At 42.5% G+C, this 27,512-nt stretch overlaps 1 protein-coding gene across 3 annotated transcripts; it reads right to left on the bottom strand.

The window, feature by feature from the left end:
* Positions 1–42: 42 nt before the first annotated feature.
* CAPRIN1 (cell cycle associated protein 1) lies at positions 43–27,512 on the bottom strand. Of its 3 annotated transcripts, XM_048305978.1 has the most exons (19): positions 27,362–27,511; positions 26,858–27,063; positions 18,425–18,487; positions 17,156–17,242; positions 15,293–15,531; positions 15,097–15,179; positions 13,898–14,035; positions 13,302–13,354; positions 13,130–13,216; positions 8,607–8,762; positions 8,412–8,520; positions 7,917–7,978; positions 6,433–6,543; positions 5,763–5,912; positions 5,443–5,593; positions 4,582–4,776; positions 3,497–3,597; positions 3,029–3,092; positions 43–2,260 (listed from the first exon to the last, which is right to left on the bottom strand). In XM_048305978.1, the coding sequence occupies exons 2-19, from the start codon at positions 27,059–27,061 to the stop codon at positions 2,196–2,198; spliced, it is 2,118 nt and encodes a 705-aa protein (XP_048161935.1). In that variant the 5' UTR covers positions 27,062–27,063; positions 27,362–27,511; the 3' UTR covers positions 43–2,195. The 3 variants fall into 3 exon arrangements, with proteins under 3 accessions (XP_048161935.1, XP_048161936.1, XP_048161937.1); XM_048305979.1 differs by lacking the exon at positions 13,130–13,216 and having other exon boundaries at positions 27,362–27,512; XM_048305980.1 differs by lacking the exon at positions 6,433–6,543 and having other exon boundaries at positions 27,362–27,510.

The following is a 27,512-nucleotide window of genomic DNA, read 5'->3' as shown; positions in this document are numbered from 1 at the left end:
AAAATAAAGTAATTAAAAGAATTCACTGTTTTCCTACATCAGTTCAACATTAAAAGGTTTGTCTTTTTATTTTTTTTTTCCAGTTAAAAAACAGTAGGGACTATTATCTCAGTAATAGCTTCCTAAAAAAGACACAGAACAGCAACTTCTCACCGGACTGCAGTTTAGGAATGTTCTAGGCCTCGACTCAAACTGCTGCTTCCAGACATCAGCCCCGTTTCAGGATGCCTGGTGTGGAATATGGTCTTCACAAGCTTATCATTTCCCGCAGTGAAAACATTTTTCATTTGTGCTCTTCACACAGGACATGGAAAAGTGATTTCCCACCTATTTGGATGGAGTTCCAGACTGTTTCACAACGAAGTCAAAAGTATCTGACTGCAAGTTCTGAAAGTTCAGTTGTGATACAAAGTAGAAATGACCCTCTGAGTGAAAACAACCTTCCGTTTTGTACAGAACAGTTAAAACACCATGCAGCTGTTCCTTAATTTCACCTTTCCACAGGTAGGAATTATTTGATGAGCAATACTTAACATATAATATAGCACTTTTCTTCTTGCACGTGCTATAGAATGCAACAGAACTACCAACACCTCTATGGAGGCAGCTATCAAAATATTCTCCCCACTGCAGAGAGAGTGCATGTGCGCAAAAGGCAGGCACAAGTGATTTTTCCAAAGATTATACCACAAGGATGCAGTAAAACTTGAATAAGACTTGGTATTTTCCAGCTCCTAGGCTTATGCCATTTCTTTTATACATCGCTGCCTTGATGAAAAAAAAAGGAAAAGTCCATCAAAAATAAAAGGTTTCCCAGAAGTCACAGCTAGTAGAGTAAAACCAGAAAAACAGGAGGAGGGTTTACATCTAGTCAGGAAAAAGAGACTATTGGGGAAAAAACCCAAAGAAACCTTATGAAACGTCACCCCGACACATTGAATCTGTTTCAGCCGTTGAAAACCAGTGTTCCAGGATACAATTTTTATAAACATGTTTTATTTATCTTGCTTATACCATTAGAACTGTAACTGCTGGCTGTCATTTCCCTGAAAAGGGGAAATCAACTCAAACACAGACTGGTGCTTTTCAAAAGATAGCAATTGGAAGGGCAGCAGCAGCGGGCATTTGAGATTTCTTAAAACCTTCAAGGCTGCAGGAAAGACAAAAGGACATGTGACCAAAAGTGTTATGATTATCCATTAGAGATTTCCATCAGTACCGGCATCAGTTATTTAGGTGATAATACAGCAAGGTCAAGTATTAGTGACAGACAATGTGCAAGTCATAAGGAATGATAGAGAATACCAATCCTTACAAAAGTCATTGCTATCAAAGAAACTTAAAAGTGTTTCAAAGAGATATCTAAATACTTCACATCAAATATACAGTGGCCATCCAGGTTATAGCTCAGATTTGTTGCAAAATTTTGTTCAAGTGCCAAATCAAACCTTTTTTTTTGTTGTTGTTTTTCACCTTGTCACCTAAAAAAAAAAAAAAAAAAATTACACAGTTACATTAGCAGTTATGCAAGCGCTCGGAACTCCTTAGCCACGGGAATCAGGGCCCTGGTGATGAGGAGTGCTGCAGCTAAGGGTGCCTCTTCTCTGTCACAAACTGCTTCTAAGCCCACCTGTCTATTTAGGGCATTTGCATCACTACACACCTTTAACTGTTCAGTGCTTCGGTTTAATAAGAAAAAGCTGAAATGCAGTTGTTCTACCAAGCCACACTTCACCTTTTCCATCCTTTCATGGGAACATTTAAGTTTTGTCAACTGCCACCACAGTAAATCTTTATGGATTTGCAGATTTTATCTGAATTTGTTAAATCACTTTTAAATGTCAGAAGCGAGTCGTTGCTTTTTCCTGCCACTTCAGTTAACCATGGAGATTGGATCACCCTGAAAATTGCCTTTTTTGCTTTACTCTTAGCAAGGGTGAGGAATCTGAATCTCATATGCAAGGCTCAAGATGATGCTTAGGACAGAACATGCAGAGTAAACGTTGTTTCGTTCCTTTCAATATCCAGGGAATATAAAGCTGGCAACTGTAGTCCTGTCATTATGGGTAATGAAAATAGTCCCTTTACAACAAACTTCCTGTAAGGGAGAACAAATAGATAATAACTCTTCTGGTAACATGTATTGTACACTGGCCAGCGTGTTTTTGGCGTTGAATGGAATCCTGTGAATGTGTTTAATTCACTTGCTGAGCGTTCATCTGAGGCATCCCTCTGTTTGGTCTGGGGGGCCCTCCACGACCTAGAAAACACACAGAAAGGAGGTTGAATTCTGCAGGAAATCTGGTTAGTTTAAAAACTGTCCTACATCTTCTTGGTTAAACTCAAGAGAGACTCTGCTGAGCTTCCTGAAACACGCTCTCAGCTTCAGCGCAGCCCAGTGCTGCACTGAGCTCGAGGCCTCAGCGCCGCACCTCGGGGCTTTCGGGACCGAGACAGGGACAGAACCCTTCAGAACTGAACTGCCACGTGGGGTTTCACAGATGCAGGGCACAGCCTCGAGCTGCCCTCACTGACAAGGCACTCATGGCCATGTCTGTATTGACACAGAACAGTCTCATCACCAAAAATGGTTTAAGAAAAAGACTTGAAAAAATAGTGATGAAAATAAAGTCTAGAAGCTGAACTACAGCCTCATTATGTCTGTGGGGTTTGCTTCCTAGGGCTTTCATTAATAAAAGACAGTTAAGAAGTTCTGCTGTATCTAAATGTCAACAGCAATTGCTGTTTTAGCTTCTTTTCCAAGAATTCCTCATTCAAGAGCCAATTAAACTTCTACCGCCAGTTCACAGGATCGCAGTAACTCAAGTCAGCAGGGTCCTCAGAGGTTCTGCAGGACCAAGCCCTGCTCAAAAGCAGGGTCAGCTATGAGGTCAGAGGAAAGTCAGCTTATTCTTAATTGTGAGCTGCTGAGGAAGGAGTGAGGTTCTTTCTGAAGTCCAGAACTTTAAAAATTGGCTCAGAAACTTCCACTCAACCCAAATCAATTATTCACTACTCTGGAAATTACCTCTAGGAGCTCCCCGAGGTCCACTTTGTCCAGAGCCACGTTTGAAATTCTGTTGATATCCATCCTGAAGCAAAGAAATTAAAAAAGTTACAACATAAAACCTGGGCATTCTGTTACTAACTGCCAGCAAAACAAGGAGCTTTTCGAATGATGTGCACTGACAAAACACCTGTAACTTCAACATGCAACACTTTATTAGTTTAAAATAATATTAAAAAAATAAATTCTTATTTTCACTAGTGCCTAGCAGCTGTAATAAAGAGTGCAGTGACAAATGCTCTCTCCAGTTACAGGATATGTTGCTCAATATAACTAAGAAATATAAATAGATGTCTTTAGTCTTCAACTTTTCCAAACTACACAGAGGCAGTTTGTGTTCCTGAGCAATAAAGAAAGTCCCAGAGGAAGTTGTCACTAACAGCTTTGAGTGCTTTGGACACGTATTTCCCCCCTCCACTGGTAGCTTACCCTCTGGTAGTTTGAGTAATCCCGAGGAGCATTGAACTGGGGCTGTGTGTAGCCACTGTTTGGAGTGTTGGAAAAGGAAGGACGGTAGCCATCATATCCCCCTAAGGAACAGGGCACAAGTCTTTCACTTGCAAAACAAAGTTGCACTTAATACTTGACCTTCTGCTACTATAGAAAGAAAATCAGCAACAGTATTTTATTTAAGCCTTAAAAAACCCCATCCCTTTACCAAGGGCTGTTTACCTGCAAGTCAGGCAAACGTCTCCAACATCAGGGCTAACATATTACAAGACATGGGAATGAACACCTGCTAAGGACTGGGAGGAGGCAGAATTCAGGCCATTTCTCAGAGTAATCTGAGGCTTGATTTACAGAACATTCAGTCCAGAGCTAAACATGATCCTAGGTAGGATCTAAACGTCCCAGCTGTGGTAACTGCATTCACACTCCAATCAGCTGTATTTTTATTACACAAGTTTCTTCTCTACTCCCCAGCCACACGAGAGGAAGAGAACATGGAAGACAGTACCTGTGTCCATAAGTAATCCCAGAATACCTGACAAGGAAACTATCTTTCTCCTATTCTAACATAAACCTCTCTGTAACACTGACAGCCACATATATAAAGTCCACGAATCAGGAACATTCTCTTATCTATCCAGAACTACAGTATCATTCCTCCACTCCTGTTAATTCCCTTGGCCTAGTGACTTTTGGACTCTAGTGTTCCTGTATTTCTACATAAGCCAGCCTACTTTCATTCTGATGAAACACAGAACTACAAAATACACTGTGGAAATAAAAAGCATTTTTGAAATATCAACTGGCATCCAAATTCCCTGCTTGATGGCTGGCTATTGCTGCATTTGCTTACACTTGCAGTGGATGCCTAACAATTGTATTGTAACAGAGGTCCAGACACACACTTACATTTGAAGTTGCTCATCTACAGCCAGTAAGATTTCTACTGTGAGTGTCACAGTCTCCCAGAGACACCGCCCCAGGTCAGTTTAACACTTGCTATCCTGAGCTGGCGCTCCCCCGAGTGCAAGCAGAAGCTGTGAGTGTCTCGCAGAGCTGCTCACCTCTGAATCCGTTTGCTGGGCCCCTGTAACCGTTCATGAGGCCCCGGGCCCCGCGGGATCCCCCCCGGGACACCCCTCGGCTGTTGTAGTAAGGCTGGCTGTTCCTGGGAAATCCAGTGTTCTGCTGGGGAGGCTGCTGGTGGTTTCCTGCCACTTGGTGACTCTGGTCCGGGGAACTGTGGTAGGTACCAACCACTGCAGGGGAATCGGGGGAAAAAGGAAGTATAAAAGTCTGGATTTCTTTATGTTCCCACAAATCTCTTTAAACCCAGCATTTGGTTGTGGAGGGAAAGGATGAGGCTCTTTCTCCTTATTGCACATCCAGTACTTGTTAGCACTTCAGGGGAAAGTGAAGGCAGTGCTGAGAGAAGAACAGCTCTGGATAGAGACTTTTATTTTTTCAAGTTGCTAACCTGGAAAGCATTTTGCCTGCTGAATTCAAACCACATCTCACTGATTTCAGCAAAGCATTCCAGACCTTTGTGAAATCTTGCACTGACTATTGAGAAGCCATAAATATTTGCTCTCATTTTTGCCTTACTATTTCCTTTATAGAATGTCACCTCAAATTGCACTATTTGTTTAAAGCAACCAGAGCAAGTACTTCACTCTACTGCTTTCACCTTCAGAATAATCCTGGTCCATGTCTTTACTTAAACTCATATAAAACTCAGTCAAGTGGTGTAACAGTTGGAGATAAATATACCGAATTTCACTCCCTGTTGGATATTCAAACCCAGAGTAACAAAACCTGGCATTGCTCAGGGGAAAGGTTTGCAAGGGAACGCGTGACATGCTTTGCTCCATCATCTAGGACTTCACAGACTATCACCTGCTCTACCAAGGCCACAAGAATTTTACCTGTCTGGAGTTGTTCTTGCTGGAGATCTGATTGTTCTACTTGGTGAGGTTGATTGGAGAAAGTCTGGTTGTAACTGGCCTGGTACTGGTTTTGTTGCTTAAGGGTTTCTGGCTCATTAACAGGAGGAACAGGTGCATTCATGTTGAATACCTGTAAGAGCAGAAATTCATTTTTACAGCTCTTCATTGTATCATGTAAAGAAGCATCAAAGTCTGAGAAATGTGAATCACCAAAGACTATCCCAGGTAGCTACATGAGTGATTCCACCACAAGAAATGAGTACCAAACTGAAGGGATCCAGTATGGATTTCCTACTCACTGTTTGCATGGATTGGAATGGAGCTGCGTTAACATTGATTCCGCTGCTATGCAAAGGCTTGCTGGATCCAGCCTGGAACACCTGCGGCTGGGATGCAGTGGGAAGTGATGACGACGATGGGGTCTGGTCTGCATTCAGTGACATTGAAGCCTGATAATTAAAACAAACAACATTTTAGCAGCTCTTGAGGTACCAAAACTTTAACTTTAAAAGAGTGGCAATGCCTCAGCTTCACCTCTACAAACAACTGTTTCCTACTTCAGCTCAACAGCCTCATTCACAACAGCATCATGAGAGGAAAAATCTAACCATCTTCTCCCTCATTAACTTGAAACACAACTAGAAAACACTGGATGGGAAATGAGTAAGTTTCCAGGCTAACTGCTGGCCAATGTAAAAAAATAAATCCCATCTCCTAAGCCAACAACACTGATGCTCCCATGCTGATGTTGGCATGCTGCATCTAACTAAACATACAAGCTTCCAAATGAAAAGTCTTACTATGGAAGACTTACTGGTCACAGAAAGGCTCAGAATTTTGGAATCAAAAGGGAATTGAAGTGGCCCTATCAACAGGCAACTAAAAAGAATGTTATTTACGAAGAAACAAACTAACATTTGATGTCACCTGCAATCAGAGTTCTTCCCACCCCTGTGAAACCTGACTTGCCTGAATCTGGTCAATTGATTCTTTCTGTGGCCGTTGCTCTGCTGTGTGAGAAGGCTGATACATGGGTTGGGAAGCTGTATATCCCTCACTTGTAGAAGAAACCAAGGGAACCTGACAAAATAAACCCCAAAGCCCCCAAAAAGTCAGCTGATGCTCACACACAGTTTTGTAAAATGTATCAGAGACCTCCGGATGGATGGTACTCTCTGGTCTGTGAGCCAGCAGATCTTCACAACCAGTACAAATTAGTTACTTCCAACCACCAACATTGTAACATGACAACTCCAAGCTCAAACACAAGTGGACACAGGCTGGCTTCCAATGGCCTGAATTTTATGTTTTATGAGCTCTGCTCTCACACAGAGCCCAAGGAAAACTCCAGCCAGCAAAGCTGGAGGGCTTTGCATTAAAGGCTGTACTGGGGAATTTAAGAGGCAATGGATAACAACTGATCGTGGTGTTCACACCACACTGGAATGTTCCAAAGCCAAGAGTAAGTTTAGCTACTGCTTGCAAGATCCTCAAGAGAATCACTGGCAGCACTGGTTGGAGGTAAGGGAAATAAGAAAAAAAAATCCATTGGATTAAGTCACAGACATCACCTAACAGCAAAATAGAAACTAGTGCAGAGAAAACACTCTGCCCAAAGAAATTATTCTACTCATACAAGACAACAAAACTGTGGAGAGCACCAGCACTTCAGGAGGTACATACAGAGGAAACTCACTCCTGTTTCTATGTAAATGAGTGACTTAAACTTTGCAGACCCAATCTGGACAAGCCAAAGGAAGCAATTTATACTGCCTGTACTGTGAGATCCATCATCTATCCAGGCTTTTTAATTGCAAATACCTACAGGGATCAGACCCATTACTGAGACCAGCAGAGTCCTTGGAGATGCCACACATGCTTAACACAAAATTAGGAAGTTCTTTAATCACCAGACAACTGAAACATCTTAACAAGAAGGTGACTACTTCAATTATACAGTGGAGAAGGAAGTTTAGGAGATCCAACTTAAAAGCTCAACTGAAAACAGCATTCAACTCACGCTGACTGCTCTACAACTCCAGTATAAAATCCCAATCCAAGCAAGCAACTGGAAGTAATAAAACACAACACAGAATCTGTAGTTAATGCATTAGATCTATCTGTGCCCTGACACTCAGTTGAACAGACACAGGCTGCCCTTTAACCAAGTGATTTCTGTTACAAGCAAATAACAAACCACCTGCTTCTAGATAAATTGGAAGTACTACTACCCAAGGCTTAACTACTAAACAAAGAGAAGATCCCCTTACTGGAATTTGTAATGTCTGCAGAGAATGAAACGAGCAAGTAGTAATGCTTGTAAGCAACAATGGAGACCACTGATTTCCCAAAATGGGAACTTCAGCTTTTTGAGTTTCTCACGTAGCTAGGAATTATTAACTCAGGTCTAATATCAAACTCAAATCCAAAACACAATTTACTGAACATTTTACCTGTGTGGCTTCTGGTTGCACAGGAACTTGGGTAGGCTGGGCAAGTCTTGACTCAGCATGAACTGAAGGAAAATAATTTCACTTATTACATAGTAAAATCAAAACCTTTTACAGAATAGCATTACTATCTTCTCTGATCAGTTATGTGAGAGCGGATCACCATGAAGATGATGAAGCCTTTAGCATGGCAAAGCTATACTCAAATTACCAATTCCTGTTGCCATGCAAAGAACATTTCTTCTAGTAGTCCAAAATAATCCAAAGCAAAACAAAAAAAACCCTTTAGATATCCCATATTTCCAAGCAAAACCTATAAGCAAGTGAGAATTGGAAGTCTAAAAATAGCACAGTCCCATTTCTGAGAAAAACACACTTTAACAGGACTGTACTATTACTGGTGGTGACCCTCTTACTAAGCAGCAGTAACTGAAGCACTTCTAAGAGGTGACTTGCAGGCTTCCCCAGTATTTATGTTTAGGATTTACCATTACAAACCTGGAGGGCAAACCATTTGTGGCATGTCCAAACTCTGTGCTGGGTTCATGGGCTGTGCAGATACGATGGCAGGATCAAGCGTTTGGTTCTCAAATTCCAGCATTGAGTCCTGGGGAGAAAAAAATAAAAAAGAATAAAAAATCAAATCCACATTGCTGTGGGTTAAACAGATGAATGTTTAGAGTACAGAAATACCTGCATGAAGTTGTAGGGGCCTTGCATCTGTGCCATGAGGTCCTGTACTCGCTGTCTCCTGACCAGGGGGTCTGCCTGAGCCACAGCAGTGAGCGCGTGAGGTTCCGGGACGGGAGGAGACGTCGCCTGTGTCTGTTGCTGCAGGGAATTTACAACCTAACAAGAAACAACAACCAACTGCAATTTCAGCTCGAGGCAGCACTGCACTCAAGTGACTTGGGAGTTCTTGGCATTTCTGGCTATTGCCTAACTGGTTATGGATGATGGAATTACTGTAGTGGGGTTGAGTATTACATCCTACAGACAGGTCAGTGCTGGTGGCCAGCTACTCGTTTGAGCACTCACAGGACTACAGAGTTCACACTCTGCTCTTTTTTATTCTCCATCTACTCTTTTCCCCATGAAAAAAGGTGTTTGTTCAATATTACATGGATTTTGTTAGAGCAGGATTTGAGACAGCAATTTATCAACATTTGGAAATTTAAAGGAAGTGGGGGCAGAGTAAGCTTCAAAAATATGCACAAATGGGGAACAATTATTTTCTCATTGCTTTTTGGTAAATGTAAGTGGAGTCAGAATTTTTTTGTCTTTCTTAAGACTTCAAAATGCTCAATTTTCACAGCCACTGTTATCCTAGGTCCCTGATTTACTGTCTCAGGGAACAGCATGCAGCATTGCATGACAAGGATTGCCAGACAGCACTGCAAGGGGACACCAGAAGCCCAGAAGCAGAAGCACAGCTCATGGTGGGCAAGAAAGCTCAGATTTACCAGACATATTCCAAAGTGGCAAACATCAACAAAGGAACAAACTGCAATGGGCTTTCAGATAGCACCTGATCAGACAGCAGAGAAACCAGCAAAGCTGGACATGAGCATCTCAAAAAACCATCAGCAAAAAGTTTGAAAACAGACAGCAGCAAGGATGGTCGAGCTGCACTCTGATGGCCCTAACCAGTCCCTAACCTGCTCTTTAGGCAGCTCCCATAATCCAGAAGTGCCATTTTCTATGTCAACAAATGCCCTTTAAAAGTATCTTTGTCAATGACTTGTTTATTAGTTCTCTATTTCAGTGAGCTTCTAATATTAAAAATCTTCCAGAAAAACAGCTAAGCTTTAAAACTTAGTTACACAGGACATAAATCAGCATACAAGCGCCTGGAAGTTCAAAAAACTGATGTGAAAAACGTGATTTCTTATTAGAACTGCAGAAGACAGATTTCTGTACAGCCATCATGACAATTAACAAACCAGTCCTATTTTAGACCAGTCCTATAACAAAGATCTGAACTTTAAGCCTCAAACTGCCACTATCCAACCTCAAAGCCTGTACATTTTTTAAAAATTTCTCAAAGAAACCTACAGCACCTTCCAGTATTCCTACTGCTTGCCCAGCTTTCCAAACCTTGTTTGCACATAGCATTCTGCACATGCAGTTGCCTCACCAACTCCAATGGCTTGTTCCTTGACCAAATCCCTGACAGAAAATCTGAACAAAACTAAAATCTAACCACTACCTACAGTCCTCTTCGAGATTCCCTTCAGAGCCAGATCACCACTAGTAGCAATCCACAGAGAAGCAATTTGACAATTCCCATGAAAAATACACCCTAAGGCAGTCCACACTGGAAACCAAGCATAACTGCTCTGGCCTATCCCCAAATTTCACATTATTGACTGTTTCCAAATTAAGATTAGGTCCTGTAAATGGAAAAAATTATCTCGAGCACATATATAGACCTTTTGCACATTTCAAAGCTTAAAAATTGAAAAGAAAGTGCAAGCCAGATCAGGTGAAACTCCTGAGTAGTAAAACCAGCAGCTACTCATCTCCTGTTTAATTGTTATCAAAAATACTCTCAATTATTTGAGCATACCACTCAACTCATGGAGTCCAAGTCATTCACAACAATTCAGTATCTTCAAGGAAAAAAAAAAAAAGCGTTGATGGAATCCATCAAGAATACATAACAGTGACAAAAATATCCAACACTTTCCTTTTTCACAAATAGTACAGCACTAACTTCAGATGGTGTTTCATATTTTACATTATCTTTTCCAATCCTCTTTTTTTTCATGTCAGGAGAACAGTTTAGGACCTATTCCTTCAGCCTTATTAGCACTACCAGGTACTCTGACCTAGTACAACCACAGTAGGATGAAACTACTGAACAAATTTCAAGTTGTGTGGATTAAGATAATCTTGGCAGCAGGCAGAGCTGCCACACACAATGCAAGGAGACTGACAGGGGACAGGAAAAAAGGAGGAGGAAAGGTAAAACCACAAGTTTAATGACACCACAAACCAACAGAAAGAACTTGTGTTCTGGCAGTCTGAGAACAGTTTTCAATTCTACACAAAATCCATCCACCCGAAGTTCCACAATCTAAGACACAGTGAACTTTGTTTACAACCAGACTCAGGTACTTTTTAGAGAAGAAGCAGTTAAAAAAATAAAAACTAAACCCCCACAAAACAACAATTAAAAAAACCTCCATAAATACTATTACCAATAAAGGACATCTTCACCAAAATTAAAACATCATATAATCCAAATACACTTGGAAAATTCACAAGTAAATTCCTTAGTTTCAAACTTATGGAAGGCCCACAGAAAAAACATCCTTGTGAAGACATCATCACGTCCCAAACTAGAAACACACCACAGAAATCCTGACTGTATCACATCTACCTGAGGGTTACTGAAAAAGAGATTAGTTTATGATACCCTCCCCCTTCCTGAACAATTATGGAGCTCTTCTGAGCAAATGTTCTTTCAGATTTCAAATTCACAGCTATCAGTGTACATTCTGTGTCATGATCTTACCAAAGCACAGTTCAGCTGCATTCCCATGAGAAATGAGATTGTGATGCCAGCAAGAATAATTTTACAGGCAGATATTCTCAATTTCCCTTTTTTGTGCTATAGCTGAGAAAATAAGGTTCTTAATTATGAAGAAACAGTGATTTTCAACCTTAAATTTTTCTAAATTATTCCTTTTCTAAGATGTCCAAGATATTGGGACAAAAAGGACAACTGAAGCATACATTCTTTGTACTGTCCCTATGAAAACAAAGCTGATCCAATCCAATATTGGATCTAGTACAGATGCCTGAAAAATGAGGAGTTTCAGAAATCTGTCTCATACCAAACTGCAACCTGAACTATGTCTTCATCCATACTCCTTATATTAAGAACTACAGAGAACTGAACCACTCTGGACCCTTGGTAGAAACAGATATAAAAGGGGTATAACTGAAGCCTATCAATCATTAATTTTTAAATGCTGTGCCTTCTAAGAATACTCCAACCAAGCGTGACTTTAATGTGTGGGTTTGTCAGTTTAACAGATTTCTTAAAACACATTCTACAGCAGTGATATTTTAGGGGTTTTTTGAGTAAGGGATTGAAATACTATGACAAGAAACTACCAAACTCATTCACAAACATGGCAAAGCTGTCTTAGTCCTAGAAGCCTCACACTCATCCTCAGTATTATTAAATTTCTTAGTGGTCTTCAACGCTGTAGATCAGGAATTTCAGCCAGACTCAGTGTAAATCAGCTGATTAGTTTATCAGATCAAAACAGCTGCTCTATTTTTTCACCATTTCACAAGATTTTGAACACTTAATTCACTCCTACGCTTAGAAGCAGTCCAAAGGCACCAAGAAAGTCTAATGCAATTTGCTGCTGCAGAAGGCTAAAATCAATCAAAAACTAACTCTCCAGCACCTGAAACAAGCTGCTCATGCTTGTTTTTAACAGACAGACACAACTCAAGCTCCAACATACCAAACATGGGGTTTGTCCTTTCCTGTACGTGCAGAACACAAACTCTGGTGCAATAAAATCACGGACTTGTACATGTAGCGAAGTCTGAGTGCAAATCACTAAACTGGGGATGGATCCCAACACCAGTGCACCACAAACACCACAAGTGAACAGCCACTCAAGTGCAAAGTAGTAACAAGTGAAATACTTGAAGAACTGTAGTTCTGGGAAGCAGAGACGTACACACAAGCATATTTTAACATCAAATTATGCACATAAGCAATCTGCAGCAGGTATTAGTTGAGTTACTCATTTTCAGCTCCCTCTCCAGGGACCTGCTCAATGAAAGCACAACTACACCACACTGTCAGCAGCTGGGGAGATAAACTTTTAAGTTCTACATTTGCAGCTAAGTTCTCAAAAAAAAAAAAAAAAAAAAAAAAGACTTCAAAAAAGTCCTTAAAGTCTTTTTAAGCCTAAGACTTTTAAGTCCTGTTTTCCCAAGCAAGCCACTAATGAAGAAAAGCAAGTTCTCTGCAAACTTAGCCAGACTAAATAGATTTTATTTCTTTTTAAATACTCCTGAGCTAAGTATGTAATTAAAGAATCGAGTAGTGAGGCCAAGCCTACTTAAATATATGTATTCTTTTATATATTGGGGGAGAAGGGATGCAATACTAAAACCTATCATGAATTGTGAGCCAGCAGAAACAGGGATTGCAATTTTACCTGCAGTACACAAGATCTTACCTCAACCGTTTCAACTGTCCACTCATCTACCTGTTCCTTCTCACTACTGCTGAACTGAGTCTCTGCCATGAATTGTCTGTTTACATACTAAAATAAAAATAAGAAAGGGTATGAAAGTAAAAGTAAGTGGCATTAAAGGTATACAAAATGACAGTCTTTCAGTGAATAATACCTCAGTTGATTCAACTTCAGTTGGTTCAGTAAATTCTTCTGCTGGATCGGGTTCTAGAAGAAAAAGGAATAAACCGTTTGTCTGGGAAAACCCCAAACCAACAACAATAAAGACCCCAACCACCCTCATGTTACAGACCTAGAAGATACAAAGTTAGATGAGAAAACCTTGTGTCCCAGAGTGAAGCAGAAATGACAGGGGCATTAACAGAGAATTAGTAATAACAAATAATCTCAGAGCTTTGAATTAAAAAGCAAAAAAACCCCAACATTAAGCTCTTGCTAGGGAGAGTTATGTTCAGCTATGCCTTCTCCACAAAAGGGAAAAATGTCCTGAGCTTGTTCTTAAAACTGGATACAACATTCCCAACTTTAAGTACGTAATCACACTGTCTGCTTCAAAAAGTGCTCCCTTCCAGCTTAAACTGGTGGGAACCACTGGAAAGTGGCAAAGCCTCAGGCAGCCAGAACTTTCATCCTGGATGGTTTTGGTACTAGAGATGAGCACTGCATTTGCAATTTAGTCACTCTGAGGACTGCAGAGACAAGACAGAACAACACAAATGTGTCAGTCACAAGGCATCTCCCCCTTCTCACCAGCCTCTGCCGCAGTGTCTTCTACCGCAGGTGCAGGCGCTGCCTCCTCTTCCTCACACAGCCCATTCTGGTGGTTGTGGGTGCTGTCAAAGTAACTGGTCTGAAGAATCCGTTCAACAACCTCCTTCAGTGCTTTGTCTGGGAAAATAGAACAGGGGAACATCAGCACCAACTCGGTCCTCATCATCTTCTCCTTCCTTCCCAAAGATTGCAGAGTTTTCAGTCCAAAGATTGTACATTTTATGACCCTTTTGCTGGAAGATGTTGCTGCCCCAAGCCAATCCGTGACCATTACTGGTACAGGATTCCTTCTCTTACTACATCACATTCAATAAATCCATAAATAACCCAGTGTCATTCAGAAAAATCTGAAGGGCAAGGAGGATCTTAAGAGTACATACAAGTCTTCAGAAGATTTGTGGAACACTTCACAGTGAGGTCAAGTTTATGAATTTAATTAGTAGACTTTTATTCCTGTTATTTAAAACCATTACTGTGAGACAATTTCTTACAAAACAACTGTCAGTACAAACAAATGTACACAGGTACCACCTGATTCATGAAGGTTCTTCCCCTGAGGTGAAGTGGCTCAAAAGAGCCTTTGTAAGCAAAGAACACTTGCCCTCAGTGCCTCAGATGAATGCTGGGGCATCTTAACCCAAAAGACATCAGCCCCACTGGGAAAGCAGCATTACTGGCTGCCTAGGCCATGTATTTGGGAATTATTTCCTGCAAAAAAGCAGTCTGGCTGGCATGGTCACACCCTGATCTGCAGCTGATCAATGACAAGAGGGCAAAGCCACTACGCTTTTTGCAGGAGCCATGGGGGAGAGAACATCCCACTAAGGATGGCCATGCCACTTTATGTATCAGGTCCTATCAATAACAAAGCTCCTTGTTCACACACAGGTTTCCAGAAACAAAGACCTGTTACTGAGCACCAGCAGAGTACTGCTGAAATAGCAGGAACGGACTGAGCTTCAACAGTGAGTAACGCTGAGCCAGTGTAAAGTAAAAACCACCACACACTGAGCCCAAACCTCACAAGTCACTGTTACAGTCCAGCTAAGAGCTGAGGAGAAGCAGTTACTCTAAGAACTCAGAGATAATTAACTGCCCAAGCTCTCTTACATCAGATGTGTATTTTAGCTCAGGCACAAATTCAGCGTGCTGTCTCTTCATGCAGAGACTGTACTTACAGGTTGTTCCACAAACTGGTTTTTCCTTCCCTTCCAGTAAGTCCCACAGGTGAACAGATGCTTGCTCATACTGCTCATTCAACCTTAAAAATTAATTAGTAAGAGTTAATTTCTTACCGAGTCTTTAAATTACCATACTAAATACATTGTTAACCGACTGGCAATTAGAAAGACAAGCATTCTGCTATAACCCTACCTCATGTTCATGTCTCGTTCAGGGTAAACCAGCTTGTAAAACTCATCCAGCATTGTCAGCTCCTCCTCTGTCAGCACTGGCACCCCATTGGATCCTTGTTTGAGGTCGCTGCGCACTTCATCATCACCCAACTTCTCCAGAATAAACTGCAGCTCCAGCACAGTCTTTAAACGCTTCTGCTCAGCCTCCTCTCGCATCAGCTGCTCCCTGCGAGCTGTCTTCTTTATTGTTTTCTGGATCTGGAGAGGACCCAAGGAAAAAACAGATAGAAATGTCTCTAACTGCTAAGAAAAGGTGCAGGAGAGCAAGAGAAGAGCCTAAGTGTTGGGTTCTTGCACTGGGCAAGAGCAGATTTTAAGTGTTGGGTTCTTCCATTTGGAAAGGCTTGGGTGATCCAGATTTTTCACACTGGCCACACAGAGAACAGGAACAGAGAAGTTATTCACCATATCCCATGACAGTAGGAAACACTCATTGGAACTACCAGATCAGCTTAAAACAGATCAACCAAAGTACTCTCTGTTTTTTCACGCACCACAGGAGGGAACTCATGGAATGTTTTGCCCTGAAAGGCTGGGGAGATAGACAGGATCAGCAAGTTCAAAAAAGGATTTAAACAAATTCTTGGACATGAGATCCCCAGTCAGACACCCTAGGGAACAAGCATGTGCATCCACTGCAGCACTTCCAGTGTGAGGAGCATGGATGCAGGGAGGGAGAGGATGACACATCATCATCAGCCTTGAGCTCTGCACTGAACCTTCCACAAGGCTGGTCTAAATGCAGCACCAGTCTGAACCCACAGGATGTTTCTTCCATTATTCATCCAAGCATCCAGCATCCCAAATTCAGCTGGTTTACCTTGTAAATTTAATATTCTCTACCAAAAAATCTATTGTGACAGTAACTTTCTCACTTTGAAACACCTGAATTTCATTTTTTAAAATCAAAGATGTATCTTAAAATCAACTACATGTGAACCAACTCCAGTCAGGAAAAACTGCAATCAAGTTTGAAAGCAGAGCACCAATCTGGTACTCCTGGATTCACTGGCCTCTTTTAGCAGTCAGCTGACCAGGGAAACACTGCAGAACTGACTCGTCCAGAAAAGAAGGCTCCCCATTACTAACATTCTGTAAACAGAGATGGAACTGTGATGCCAGAAAATGAAGAAACAGGTTGGCTTAGTCCTACAAATTAATTTACAGCCACAACCAATGTAGAAAGCAGTTTGTAATACAAGGATGCCGCTGCCCTTCAAATTCTCACAGCCTGTTCACAAGCTAAAACCACTCGGCAGAGCAGTCAGCTGCACTAACATCCACTACACAACCAATTCCTCCAATGCTGCTGCTCTTTCCAGAACTCCCAACCTTTTAGAACTTAACTCTCGACCACAATGTTATTTTGCCTCCTTGATAAAACACCAACTCAAAAGATTACCTATTTTATAGAATCCAGGTAATTTATCCTTTACAAAAATATGAATTGTCTCATAATGTAATTTCAGACTGTGTTATTAAGAAATGAAAACCCTATGAAATCAATTTAAGAAAATGTTACCAATGCTAGCAAGTGACCATCTTTAATGTTGCACTGCAAACCTGTTCTGTGATCACACTGTTTTCAACACCTGAGTTGTGTCAGAAAATTACTACATTACTCTTGCTTCCATACATTTATGGAGTACATCAGAAATTCTTCAGAAAACCTGACATCAACTAATATAAAGAATAGAATAAAACAGTCAAACAACAGGAAATCAAGGGCAATTCATCCCTGTAAATAGAGGTGACTACTGCATCAGTGGAAGAGTTTAAAGTGTTTGGATAACCCACATGGCAACGCTTGATCTTTACTTACATCTTGGCTCAGAGCCATAAAACTCCTCTGCAGTTCCTTAGCAAATTCCAGATTATTTGTCACTTCCTGGTATTTTGACACCGCATCCTTAAAAAAACCAAGAAAAACCACAAATGTAAACCAGAACCAACAGAACAGAATATATACTTCCAACAAATAAATTCCACGTGTTTTAGTTCTGAAGAGAGACACAGGACCCCTTAATGGGACTGCAGCTATGTTAAGGCAAATTAGATTTCCACTGGCCCAGATATCAAAGACTTGTCTATGTCCTTGGGGCCTCTAGTTTCTTTAGATATGCTAAACATATATAAAAATACGCCTTTATGTGCTCACGTGAGTGATGGACTGGTCTCATGGTTGGCTGTAGCCAATTCCTGACAAAAACTATCTAACAACTGGGAGAATGGGGGAGAAGAACATCTGGCAACTCAGAACTGCTCTAGAGTTTGAGAATTAATGATTTGTTATCTCCAGTCAGAGCCCAAATCAGAATATACAGAGCATAATGTCCCCTTCTCCAGAAATCTTTGCTTTTGCTATCTTCTTAAACCTAATACTCTGATCTGCACCAAAGCAAACCAAACGCCTCAACCCATCTGGCAGTACTGCGAAATTCCACCAAATCAGAATCAAATCGGGGGATACGGCTGAGACATTTATACCCCTGCTGTGACAAAATAATGGGATTTCTCCAAACAAAGAAGATTTTTATCAAGCCTAGTAGTCAGGCTTCATAAAAAACATGTGTTTCCCTCCTCAGCATGGTGTCAGTTCTCTTCTCTGCTCAGCAAACAGAAACCTTATCATGGTTTCTCTTCACAACAGGCCATTCCAAAATAAAACCACACAGATCTGTGATATTTCAGTTTTCAGCTGGCACAGAACCACCGAAGTGAAGATGAAATCATCACACGGACCAAGGGAAGCAGCTCATTCTTTAAGTGTCAACAGCTGCAATAGTTGGAGGGTACATTTTTTCCCTTCACTTTCTCAGTGTTAAAAATCATCAACAAAACACTGTTGATTACTGAGCATCTGGTGATCTCTTGAAGTATCAATGTGCATGTTTGCACCATGCAACTGAATTTAAATTGATATTTGCTTTTTATTTACTACAACTGCAAAACTGCTGCTGAATCAAGCTCTACAATAACCTACTTTAAGAACCAGCCCCAACAAGGAGAGAGGCAGCACAAAACTCCTCACCACAAGATGACAAAACAATTTAACTGAGATCTGGTTAGGATTTTTTTTGGTTGTTTTTACCAGTTGATCTTGATTCAGACGTTCTCCCTTGTTCATTCGTTCCTGGTAATCATCAAGTTTGCTCTGAAACAAAAGAAAAATGCTGTTATGAAGAGCCAAGAATCAGTTTAAAGCTTTTTTTTTCTACTTGGGCTAACAAAATTATGCACTGTATTATTACAGTACACAGACTGTAACACAAGCACATAACTGTCCTGAAGGAAGAGTACATGAGAAAAATTCTCTTCTGGGTTAAAACATAAAGATTTTCCCAAGAGGTAAATATTTTAACCGTGTTTATTTGGCTATTACAATATCTTCATGGCTAGTTGGAATTTCCAAGGAAATTCACATTCTTCCTAAGGGGAAAACCACTCTCAATGGACATTTCCTTCAATCCAAACCCCAGAGAGCTGAACTGAGGGCTGAGGTAGAGCTTATCCCCACTTTATCACTACAGTACCAAAACCTGACTGCAAACCCCCACTGTCAATGCTATTAAGATCCAGAACTGTAATTCTCTGTAGCTGCATCACTTAAGAGAGTTGTAAAGAATTTTAAACAGTTTCTAATCTTCTGTGCAAGAATGCCCACCAACACGATTCATATTAATAGCTCTCTAACATAGTCTTGTTCAAGAGCATTAGGATTTTTTTTCCACAGGAAGAAACTGAAAAAAGCATCATTGGGCTACTTTGCAGCAGGATGGGTTTTCTCATCTGCTTAAACAGAAAATGATGCAGAAGAGTGACATTGGCCAAAAGCAGGTAGAACTCCTGTGTGCCCAAGTGACAGATTCCACAGGCTAACAGACTAGAAAGGGTCTTCAAAAGGAAGCAAAGCCTGTTAGGATAACACACCTAATCACTAAGCTGTTTCCACCATTTCTGTATTATCACTAATTACTACATAGTGAATGAAATTAGCCTTGATCTGATTTTAAAAGTTACTAAAATGAATCCTTAAAAATTATCTTCCCAATCTAGGATAATAAAACATGAAAAGCAGAACACTTCATTTTGAATGTCAAAGAATTAAAACCCTGATGCAACCACTGTCTCAGGGTTTACATTTGCCACTGAGTGACACCCTGTTTGGTTGCTGTTGCTCTTTGTTTCAGAGTCTTCAGTTAAAATATTTTACTGGTATTTTTCTAGTTAATTCAACTTCTATGCTCAGCCTCAGATTTTTTGGAAAGATCAAAGTCTGTGGAACAATTTACCAGGCAAGCTCCTCTTCCAAAGTATTTGACGCCCATCATTACTTCCTGAAACCCAATCACCGCTGTGAGCCTTGGTCCTTTTGATGTCACTGGTGCCCACAGTCTGGATCTTTTCAAGTCCTCCAAGCCAGATACAACATTTAACTACTTCACCTTCCAGTGTATCAGAGCCAGCAATGGCCTAGGCAAAGTCAAAGCAAGAACTTCCAGACCTCCAAAAATATATTACTGGGAATCTCATGCTGGGGACAGAAACTACATGGTAACAGTTGTTAAATGCAGCAGCCACAGTTCTTAACAGACCAAAAAAGTAGCCCTGGAGAGCATTTGGCACACTGCACATCTATCTGAATAGGAAGGAAGATCAGGTTACTCATCTCCATCCCAATTTCAGAGTAGATGATGACATGCTTGGACAATCGCAGGACAGTTCTCTTGGTCTGGGAGAGTGTGGCTGAGCTGTGAAGCCAAAGGGAGGTAAAAGGGCTGAACCACTGCAGTGCCCCAGTGCAAAGCCAGGTCAACCCACACCTCTGATGGCTGAAATCCTACAGCAAACTGGCTTTGCAGACGAGGAAATTTCAAAGGAAGTTCCTACTTGCTCAAGTCACTGGCTCCCCTGCTGCAGATTACAATTCCCTTGGTCACCCTGATGCAATAGCTTGTGAGGCTGCTCAGTAAATAGACTGCAAACATGAGCCAGCTTGAACATGGTCTAGAAAAATGCATTAAAACAAGTTCTGTGATCCAGTCTCCAACACAAACCCATAAACAACAACAGTAAAACAAACAGGGTGGAACACTGTATTCCAGAACACCACTTTGTTCAACTTTGCTGAAAAAACCCATATATTGCAAAATTACATTGTGAAACACTGACAGAATCCATTTTGCTGGCTGAGGGCATGAGGGAGGGAAGAGACAAAAATATCCTAAATAACTACAATTTTTTCTGTATACTTCTTCCATGCATGGTTGGTCCTTTCAGATTAAGATATTGCATTAACATACTGAACAATGCACAACCTTTTTCTTGAAGAGTGAAATATTCTTAGGTCTAATGTAAATGCTTTGCTTATTTTTATTCAACCAAAAAGCAAAGGGTAATATGTCAATTTCTGTTAGGAATAGAACAAAAGTTACTTGTCTTCACTTTTTCTTCTTTATAAATATTCCTATTGGGAAGGTAAAAGCAGAGGAAGGAAAGCCCTGTCAGCTGCAATGCAGAGGACAAGCCAATGTGCATTTAGTTAAATGTTACCACAAAGATTTCGACTGCCAAGTAAGCGTTTTTCTATCATCCCAAAGACACTTTAAGATCCAAAGCTGCATTACACAGAAATATTAAGTGAAATGCTTTCCTTTTTAATCTGCACTGTCAACTAACAGCAATCCAAGAGCAGCATTAGTGCTGTAAAACAACTGCAGTAAAATTCCTGCTTTAGGAAACCTACTGCAGTGCCTGCAAGAGGGGAAGACTGTCTTTATCTTAACCCCCCTACACAACTTCACCCTCACTCCTCACAGATGGAGATCTCAGAGCATGGAGACCAAACCAGCAGGAAAAAAAAAATCCAGTGGCAAAGTGAGCACAAAAATTTGAGTATTGAACAGCTCATGAGTCAGCAGCTCCCAGTTCTGCAGGCAGCAAGCCACCCTGCCTCAGCTTTTTCCACTGAGATACCTGAAGTGCTTTGGAGTTTCCTGGGGAAAAAGCACCAAAACCAGGCTCCTGGGACTATGGTGTTCATTGCTTAAGCATGCCCTGGATTTTACTTTAATAGGAATCCGAAACTGAGTTACTTTACCGCAGTAATAGACAGTTCTCTTCACCTCCTCTGAACTGTCTCAAAAATGTCATCCTAAAGTGGAAACAAAAAATGCAGTTACATGGCATTACCCTCCAAACCAACACTGGTTTTAGAAATGCCTGACCACTGAGCCGTCACTTCCAGTGCTGTGCTACAAACTGGATCACTGGAATCATCAGATTAAAAATAACCCTTAAAAAAGGGGGTCAGGAGCAGGAGGGAGGCTCTATATTTAACCAGATAATTTCAATGCTATGGTTCTACCAATTACAGCAGCGCAAGTGTGCATGACAAGCTGCAAGGTGCAAGGGGACAAGGTAACCTCTGTGAACAGCTGGAGTAAACCTTTTGGAATCCAAACTCTACTACAAGCTAAGAAAAGGTGGAAAGGACATCCCAAGACTGTTTCCTGAGGCATCTCAAAAACTGAGTGTTTCTGACAGCACAAAAGCAATTAAGATAATCCAACATTTAAAATAGCTGTGTAATATGGTTTGCATTGAACTCAAATAAAAGCCAAGTTACAAATCAGAAGTTTATTAACCTGTTTTACATCTCTGCATTGCAATTTATCTGCCCTCCACCATCACCTCCACACTCATTCATTGCTTTGCAGCAAAAACTGCCCAGAAATGAACAAAAAAACCCCACAAACCAAAAACAGACTTCCCATTTTCTCAAAAAAACAGGCAGAAAAAAAGCCATCAAAAAGGTAAAACACTTAACAAGGAAGTTCAGAACCTCTCAAACTCCACCAGTTCTGAGAAGCAGTTTCAGTCCTGAGCTGGAACCAGGAAGATGGAAGGATGCAGTAACACCAATATGCCAGAACACAAAACACTTACAGGTCTTCTGTTTAAACTGAATTTATTTTTGAAATAACAGTTGTAGATATTCTGGTGGGTGGGTGGGTTTTTCCCCACAGTCTGGGAAGTTTGATGGTTTAGAAAAAAATATCTCCATGATGTATTAGTTTTTAAACAAATTACAAAGATACATCGATTCTGAGACTGCAGTTTCATGATCAGTTAACCCCCAAGGGAAAAAAAAGCTGCTTCAGTAACCAGAATTAAGTCACAGAAGAGTGGAACCCCAAGTTTTGGTGACTGCACAGAGATGTTCTTTCCAAACCACCACCACACAGGATTTCCTAAAGAAACACTCTGAATTTACAGGGAAGCTGACTACATGGCAGGAGACCTGGATTTTGCTCTACACATCATTTTTGTTCAAAAAAAGTTACTTTTACAAATGAATTCTAGAACACCAACTGGGCTGCAGAACACAAATTGAGCTCTCCCAACACATTCTGTGTGTCTTTTTCTTCTGAAACAAAAACTGTCATCCAAACCCCAAAGCAGCATCTGAAAAACTGAAACTAGAAGGTGTTTCCAGAGCCCCTTGGACTCATCGTGCATCCAGTTAACTGAACTCACTGGGAGACAATCCCTATTCTACAATAACCAGTTAAAACCAAAACAGACCCAGCTGAAACCTCAAAGCACCAACCACCACATGATTTCACAGATAAACTGCTTGGGTTTTCAAGACATGAAGCTGGATATCCAAAATTGCTATCAAGAGAGGTTTCAAAGAAAGATTCAGGCTTTTAATACACAGTTTGAAATGAATGTTACGATTTGGTCCAAAATCACGTTTAATCTCCAAAGATAGAAATTCAAACCAAGCCTCACAAGGAAAGGTTCTGGAGACACTCACAAGCCTGGGACATCCAAGTGGCCCAAAATCATGGACAAAAGCATTTAGAGAGATGCTATCAATGGGCAGCTTCAAACTTCCGGCTACCACTGACTGCACCTACAAGAATGGAAAACCGATCCCACTGAGCCACGTCACATCAACTTCAAATGTCCATCTGCTGTTCCACGACAGCTCTTGTGCAGCCCGGACAGCAGCACCTGGGAACTCCTCATTTTGCACCCCAGCCAGGGTTACACTCAGGAGGAAATTCAGACAAGCTGATAAAGTGGCAGCAGCTCAAGTTACCAGGCACAGGCAACACGTGCCATTTTTCCAACTCCAGACACCAAGCTCACATCAAGTTTTTAAGCTCACATGTTACCCTGTGAACATCTGCCCATCCCCTAACCCACCCAAATAAATTATTTTGCCCCTTTGGCAGAACATTTGTTTGATAAACTGCTCTTACATGGCTCATGCTCTATTGCACAAGTTGAAAGCAAAAATAACTGGGTTTTTTTCATTCAGCCCTGAAATAAAACCAGAGTTTGATCTCCATTCAATTGGCTTAAAATTTGGAAAGGATTTTCCCTCTAAAAACAAAAACCCAAAGAGCCAGGGAGAAGGAGAAATTGAAGGTGAAATATTTTCTCCTAGGGAGCACAGAGAGCTGGCAGGACTCTAACCCCAGACACCTGACAAACACCTGGAGGAGTCCAGGTAACTTCTAAATTAACTAAGCTTGTCAACATAAACTCGAGTTGCACATCTGAAGGTCGCATAGAGAAAATACCCCTTTAATTACCCCTTCCATGCACACACAAATATCTTGTCATCTAAGAGCAGAGAAGAGCATTCCTATAATTTCCAAATATAAAGAGATGAGGGGAACACAGACGTTTTCAGGCCATGCTTTCACATCCATTTCTGAACAGCAATTCCCTTTATCCTAGTCCCTTTTAACACAAGCAATGTTCATTCTTTCAAATGAGGTCACATTTAAGAAAAGAAAATGAAAGTGTAACTAATAATCTAGTAGTTTTAGTTTATACAAAAACATTCAAAACAGTATAGATCAAAGTTACAAATATTATTTCAGTTTGTGTTTTGGTAGTCATGCTATTTTATCCTCTGCGTTTAGAGGTAAACGTGACATTAAATTTACTCCAAAAATTCAAATTTCTTCATGAAGAGTGACCTTTCCTCTACTAAAAGCTGCACACTCATTCAAAACCTAAGATGGTACCTCTTCCAGAGCAATCATTTTTCATCCTTCAGAAATGTGTGTCTAAGTATATTTCTGTATTCATTCTGTGACACAAAGCTCTGAAAATCATCCCTACTGGCCTTCAGTACCAGCTGCTGACAAAGAAAGGATTAGCTGTCCAACTAAGCACAAGTTCCCAGTGAGATTTACTGCATTTCTCACCCACTCCTGTCTGTGCAGTATCCAGCACAACTTTACTTTCTGGATGCTTGGAAAAATTAAAAATATATTCTTATCCACAGATACAAAGTACAAGGAAATACTGATGTGCACAATGAGCTTTGTTTTAAGACACAAAGCATGTAACGCTCTCTATTAAAGAGCATTATTTACTACAGAACTCTTGATTCCCCCACCAAGGGAGAGGCTCAAGCCCACAAATGAGTTACTCTGCTTTACCACACCAAAACCCATTTCTCTCACGACTTCTGTAATGCTTATGAGTCCTCCTTCAGGAAGTTTCAGAACTTCAGGCCATTAAGACTTAGGAATCTTTCAACTTTAATTCATCAGTGAGAGACAATACGGAGCTTTTCCTTTTCAGGCCCCTGCCCTTGCCTTTTCTTTAAGCCCACACTGCCCAGCAGAGAGTATTCCAAAAATAAATGCGTTCAGTAATTTTCATGGAACATCTTCCAACAAAAGCCATGTCCAGAAAAAAAAGGGCACTTTGTCCCCTCTATTCACTGGGTAGAACACTTCACCTGGCTAAAACTGCACTCCCAACAGAATGGAATGGCGAAGGCAAGTGTAAATTAGGTGTAAAAGACCTCAAGGTTAATAAAAATACTGCTCCCAAGAAAAGCTGACCCTCACACCAGTAACACAGTGCTTTATCCTTTTGAATACTCCCAAGTACAGAACAGGTCAAAATATTCACCTGCTAATTTTGGTTCTTAAAATATATATTTCTAACAAATAAAAAATATTCTCAGCAGATTTTTGTGTATATCGGGTACAACAGTTAAATTTCAAACAGTTTTTTTGTATTGGAACAATTAGAGACAGAAAGATCTGCTGCCTTTCTCAAGCTGAGGACCAGTACTGTGTGTGCACATATTGCTGTGTGTTAATGACAAGTTTAAGACAGACATCTTGTCCTGTCTACACACAACAGACATGGAGCAAAAGCTCCTCTGATTCTAAAACTTACCTAAAAGGTCCTGGCTTGCTGCTTTTTGCCATGTCATTTTTAAAACCCAGGAAAATCCCACACCCAGTTTTTAAGTGGGAAGCTACACTGTACACAGTGTATTTATACAGTGTATTATTGATACACAGTGCATTATTCATAGCTAAAGCACGGCTTCTTTCATTTACAACCCACCTGTACAGACTAATTTACTGGTTATATTTCCACCTTCTACAATATGGAATACTATGAATACGGCCAAAAGTGCCAGTTAAAAAAATTAATAGAACAGTTATTATGCTTATTCACGTTTAAAAATAAAAAGAGATTTAGGGCTCCGGCACGAGCATGAAATTATTTTTCAGTAATCCCTAATTTTAGCTTGGCAATGTGGTGTTTTGAGGCAAGTCTCGAGGCTATGCATTAGCTCTTTTTCTGACGGACGCCTCATACTCTGTAAGTTGTAAAGCCCTGCGAAGCTCATCTAATCTGCCACCACCGAGAGGGTGCAAAACACGCCGCGAGTAACCACGACACCCTTTTCCTCTTGTGCCACAACTCGGAACCGTCCGAGCACCACGGATTTAGTAGCTGCTCTTTCTAAAAATAACCCCTGAAAGGCCGCTTCCAGCTGGGCTCAGGCTCCCAAAGAGTTGAGCTTAGGGCGATGGAAAGCGAGCGGTGACACCGGGGCGGGGTGGGGTGGCCCCGGCTTTGTGCGGGCGGCACAATGAGCTCCGCCGGGGAGGCCGGGCCGCCGCCATGTTACAGCTCCGCGTCCATGTGCCCGGCACCGGGGGCATCGCAGCCTCTGCCCGCCCGCTCCGCCGGGCACGGGCACCGGGAGCGCTCCGGCCACGGCACGGAGCGGGGATGTGGGGAGCCGATCCCGGGGATGGCGCGGCTGGGAAAGGCCGTGCCGCGGGGAACAAAAGGCGGAAGGAGGGGGAAGGGAGCGGCGCCGCCGAGGGGGCTCCGGGCAGCGGGGCCGAAGGGGAGGCGGCAGCCGCGACCCCTCCGGGCTCTGCCCCGCGGGCCGGGGGGAAACCGGGCCGGGTCCCGGGAGGGCGGCCGGGGATGGGGCAGGGGGACCCCGGGAGGGGAAGGGGACAGGCCGGGGGAGCGGCGCTCGCCCTTCTGGAACCTTCCAGCGGGCGGCCTCTGGGGGCCACGCCGGGAACAACCCGGGAGGGCTCGGCGGAGGGCCCGGCACAAGGGAGCGGAAGGGAAACAGGCCAGACCGGCTCGGGGGCAGGGGCGGCCGGAAGACGGGGGGCAAGGCGGGTGGGCGCCCGGGGGTCTGACGGGACGTGGGGATCACCTTCTTCTTCTCCAGGTTGCGCAGCTTCTTGTCGATCACCCCCAGGATCTGCTTCATGGCCTCGGTCTGCACCGTGGTGATGTTCACACCCGCCGCCGCCTGCGGGGCCGCCGCCGCCGGGGCAGCCTCGCTGCCCGGTCCCGCTTTGCCGGTGCTGCTGCCGGTGGTGCTGCTCGCCATGGTGCTGTTGGTAGCCGAGGGCATCTCTGTGAAGGAGGGAGGGAGGGCGGGAGAGAGACAAGAGAGCGGAGAGAGCGGCGGGCGCGTCACAGGGAGGGAGCGGGGACGCGCGGGAGCGCGCACGCGGCCGCGCGCGCACGAGCCGCACCTGCCCCGGCGCGCGCCCCGCGGAGCCGCCCCTCCCTCCGCGCGCGCGGGGCGGCGGTCACGTGACCGCGCGGGGCGGCCGCCTCGCGCCCAACGGTCACTTTCCCTTCACGCTCCCCTTCCTCCCCCCCCCCGGCCCGCTCGGTGTGTCCGGAGGGGCCGCGCCGCCCTCCTCACCCTGTGCGCGACTGAGCCCGGGGGGGGACACGCTGCGCTCTCTCTCGCTCTGTAGGAATGGCCGCCTCAGCCACGCTCCGGCCCCGCCGCCCGCGCTGCTCCTGCTACCACGGGAGAGAGAGAGAGAGGGAGCGGCGGCGCGCACGCCGGC

This window comes from Corvus hawaiiensis, chromosome 6 (assembly GCF_020740725.1).
Source record: "Corvus hawaiiensis isolate bCorHaw1 chromosome 6, bCorHaw1.pri.cur, whole genome shotgun sequence".
NCBI classification, from domain to species: Eukaryota; Metazoa; Chordata; class Aves; order Passeriformes; family Corvidae; genus Corvus; species Corvus hawaiiensis.
This window is presented reverse-complemented; position numbering and strand designations above follow the sequence as displayed.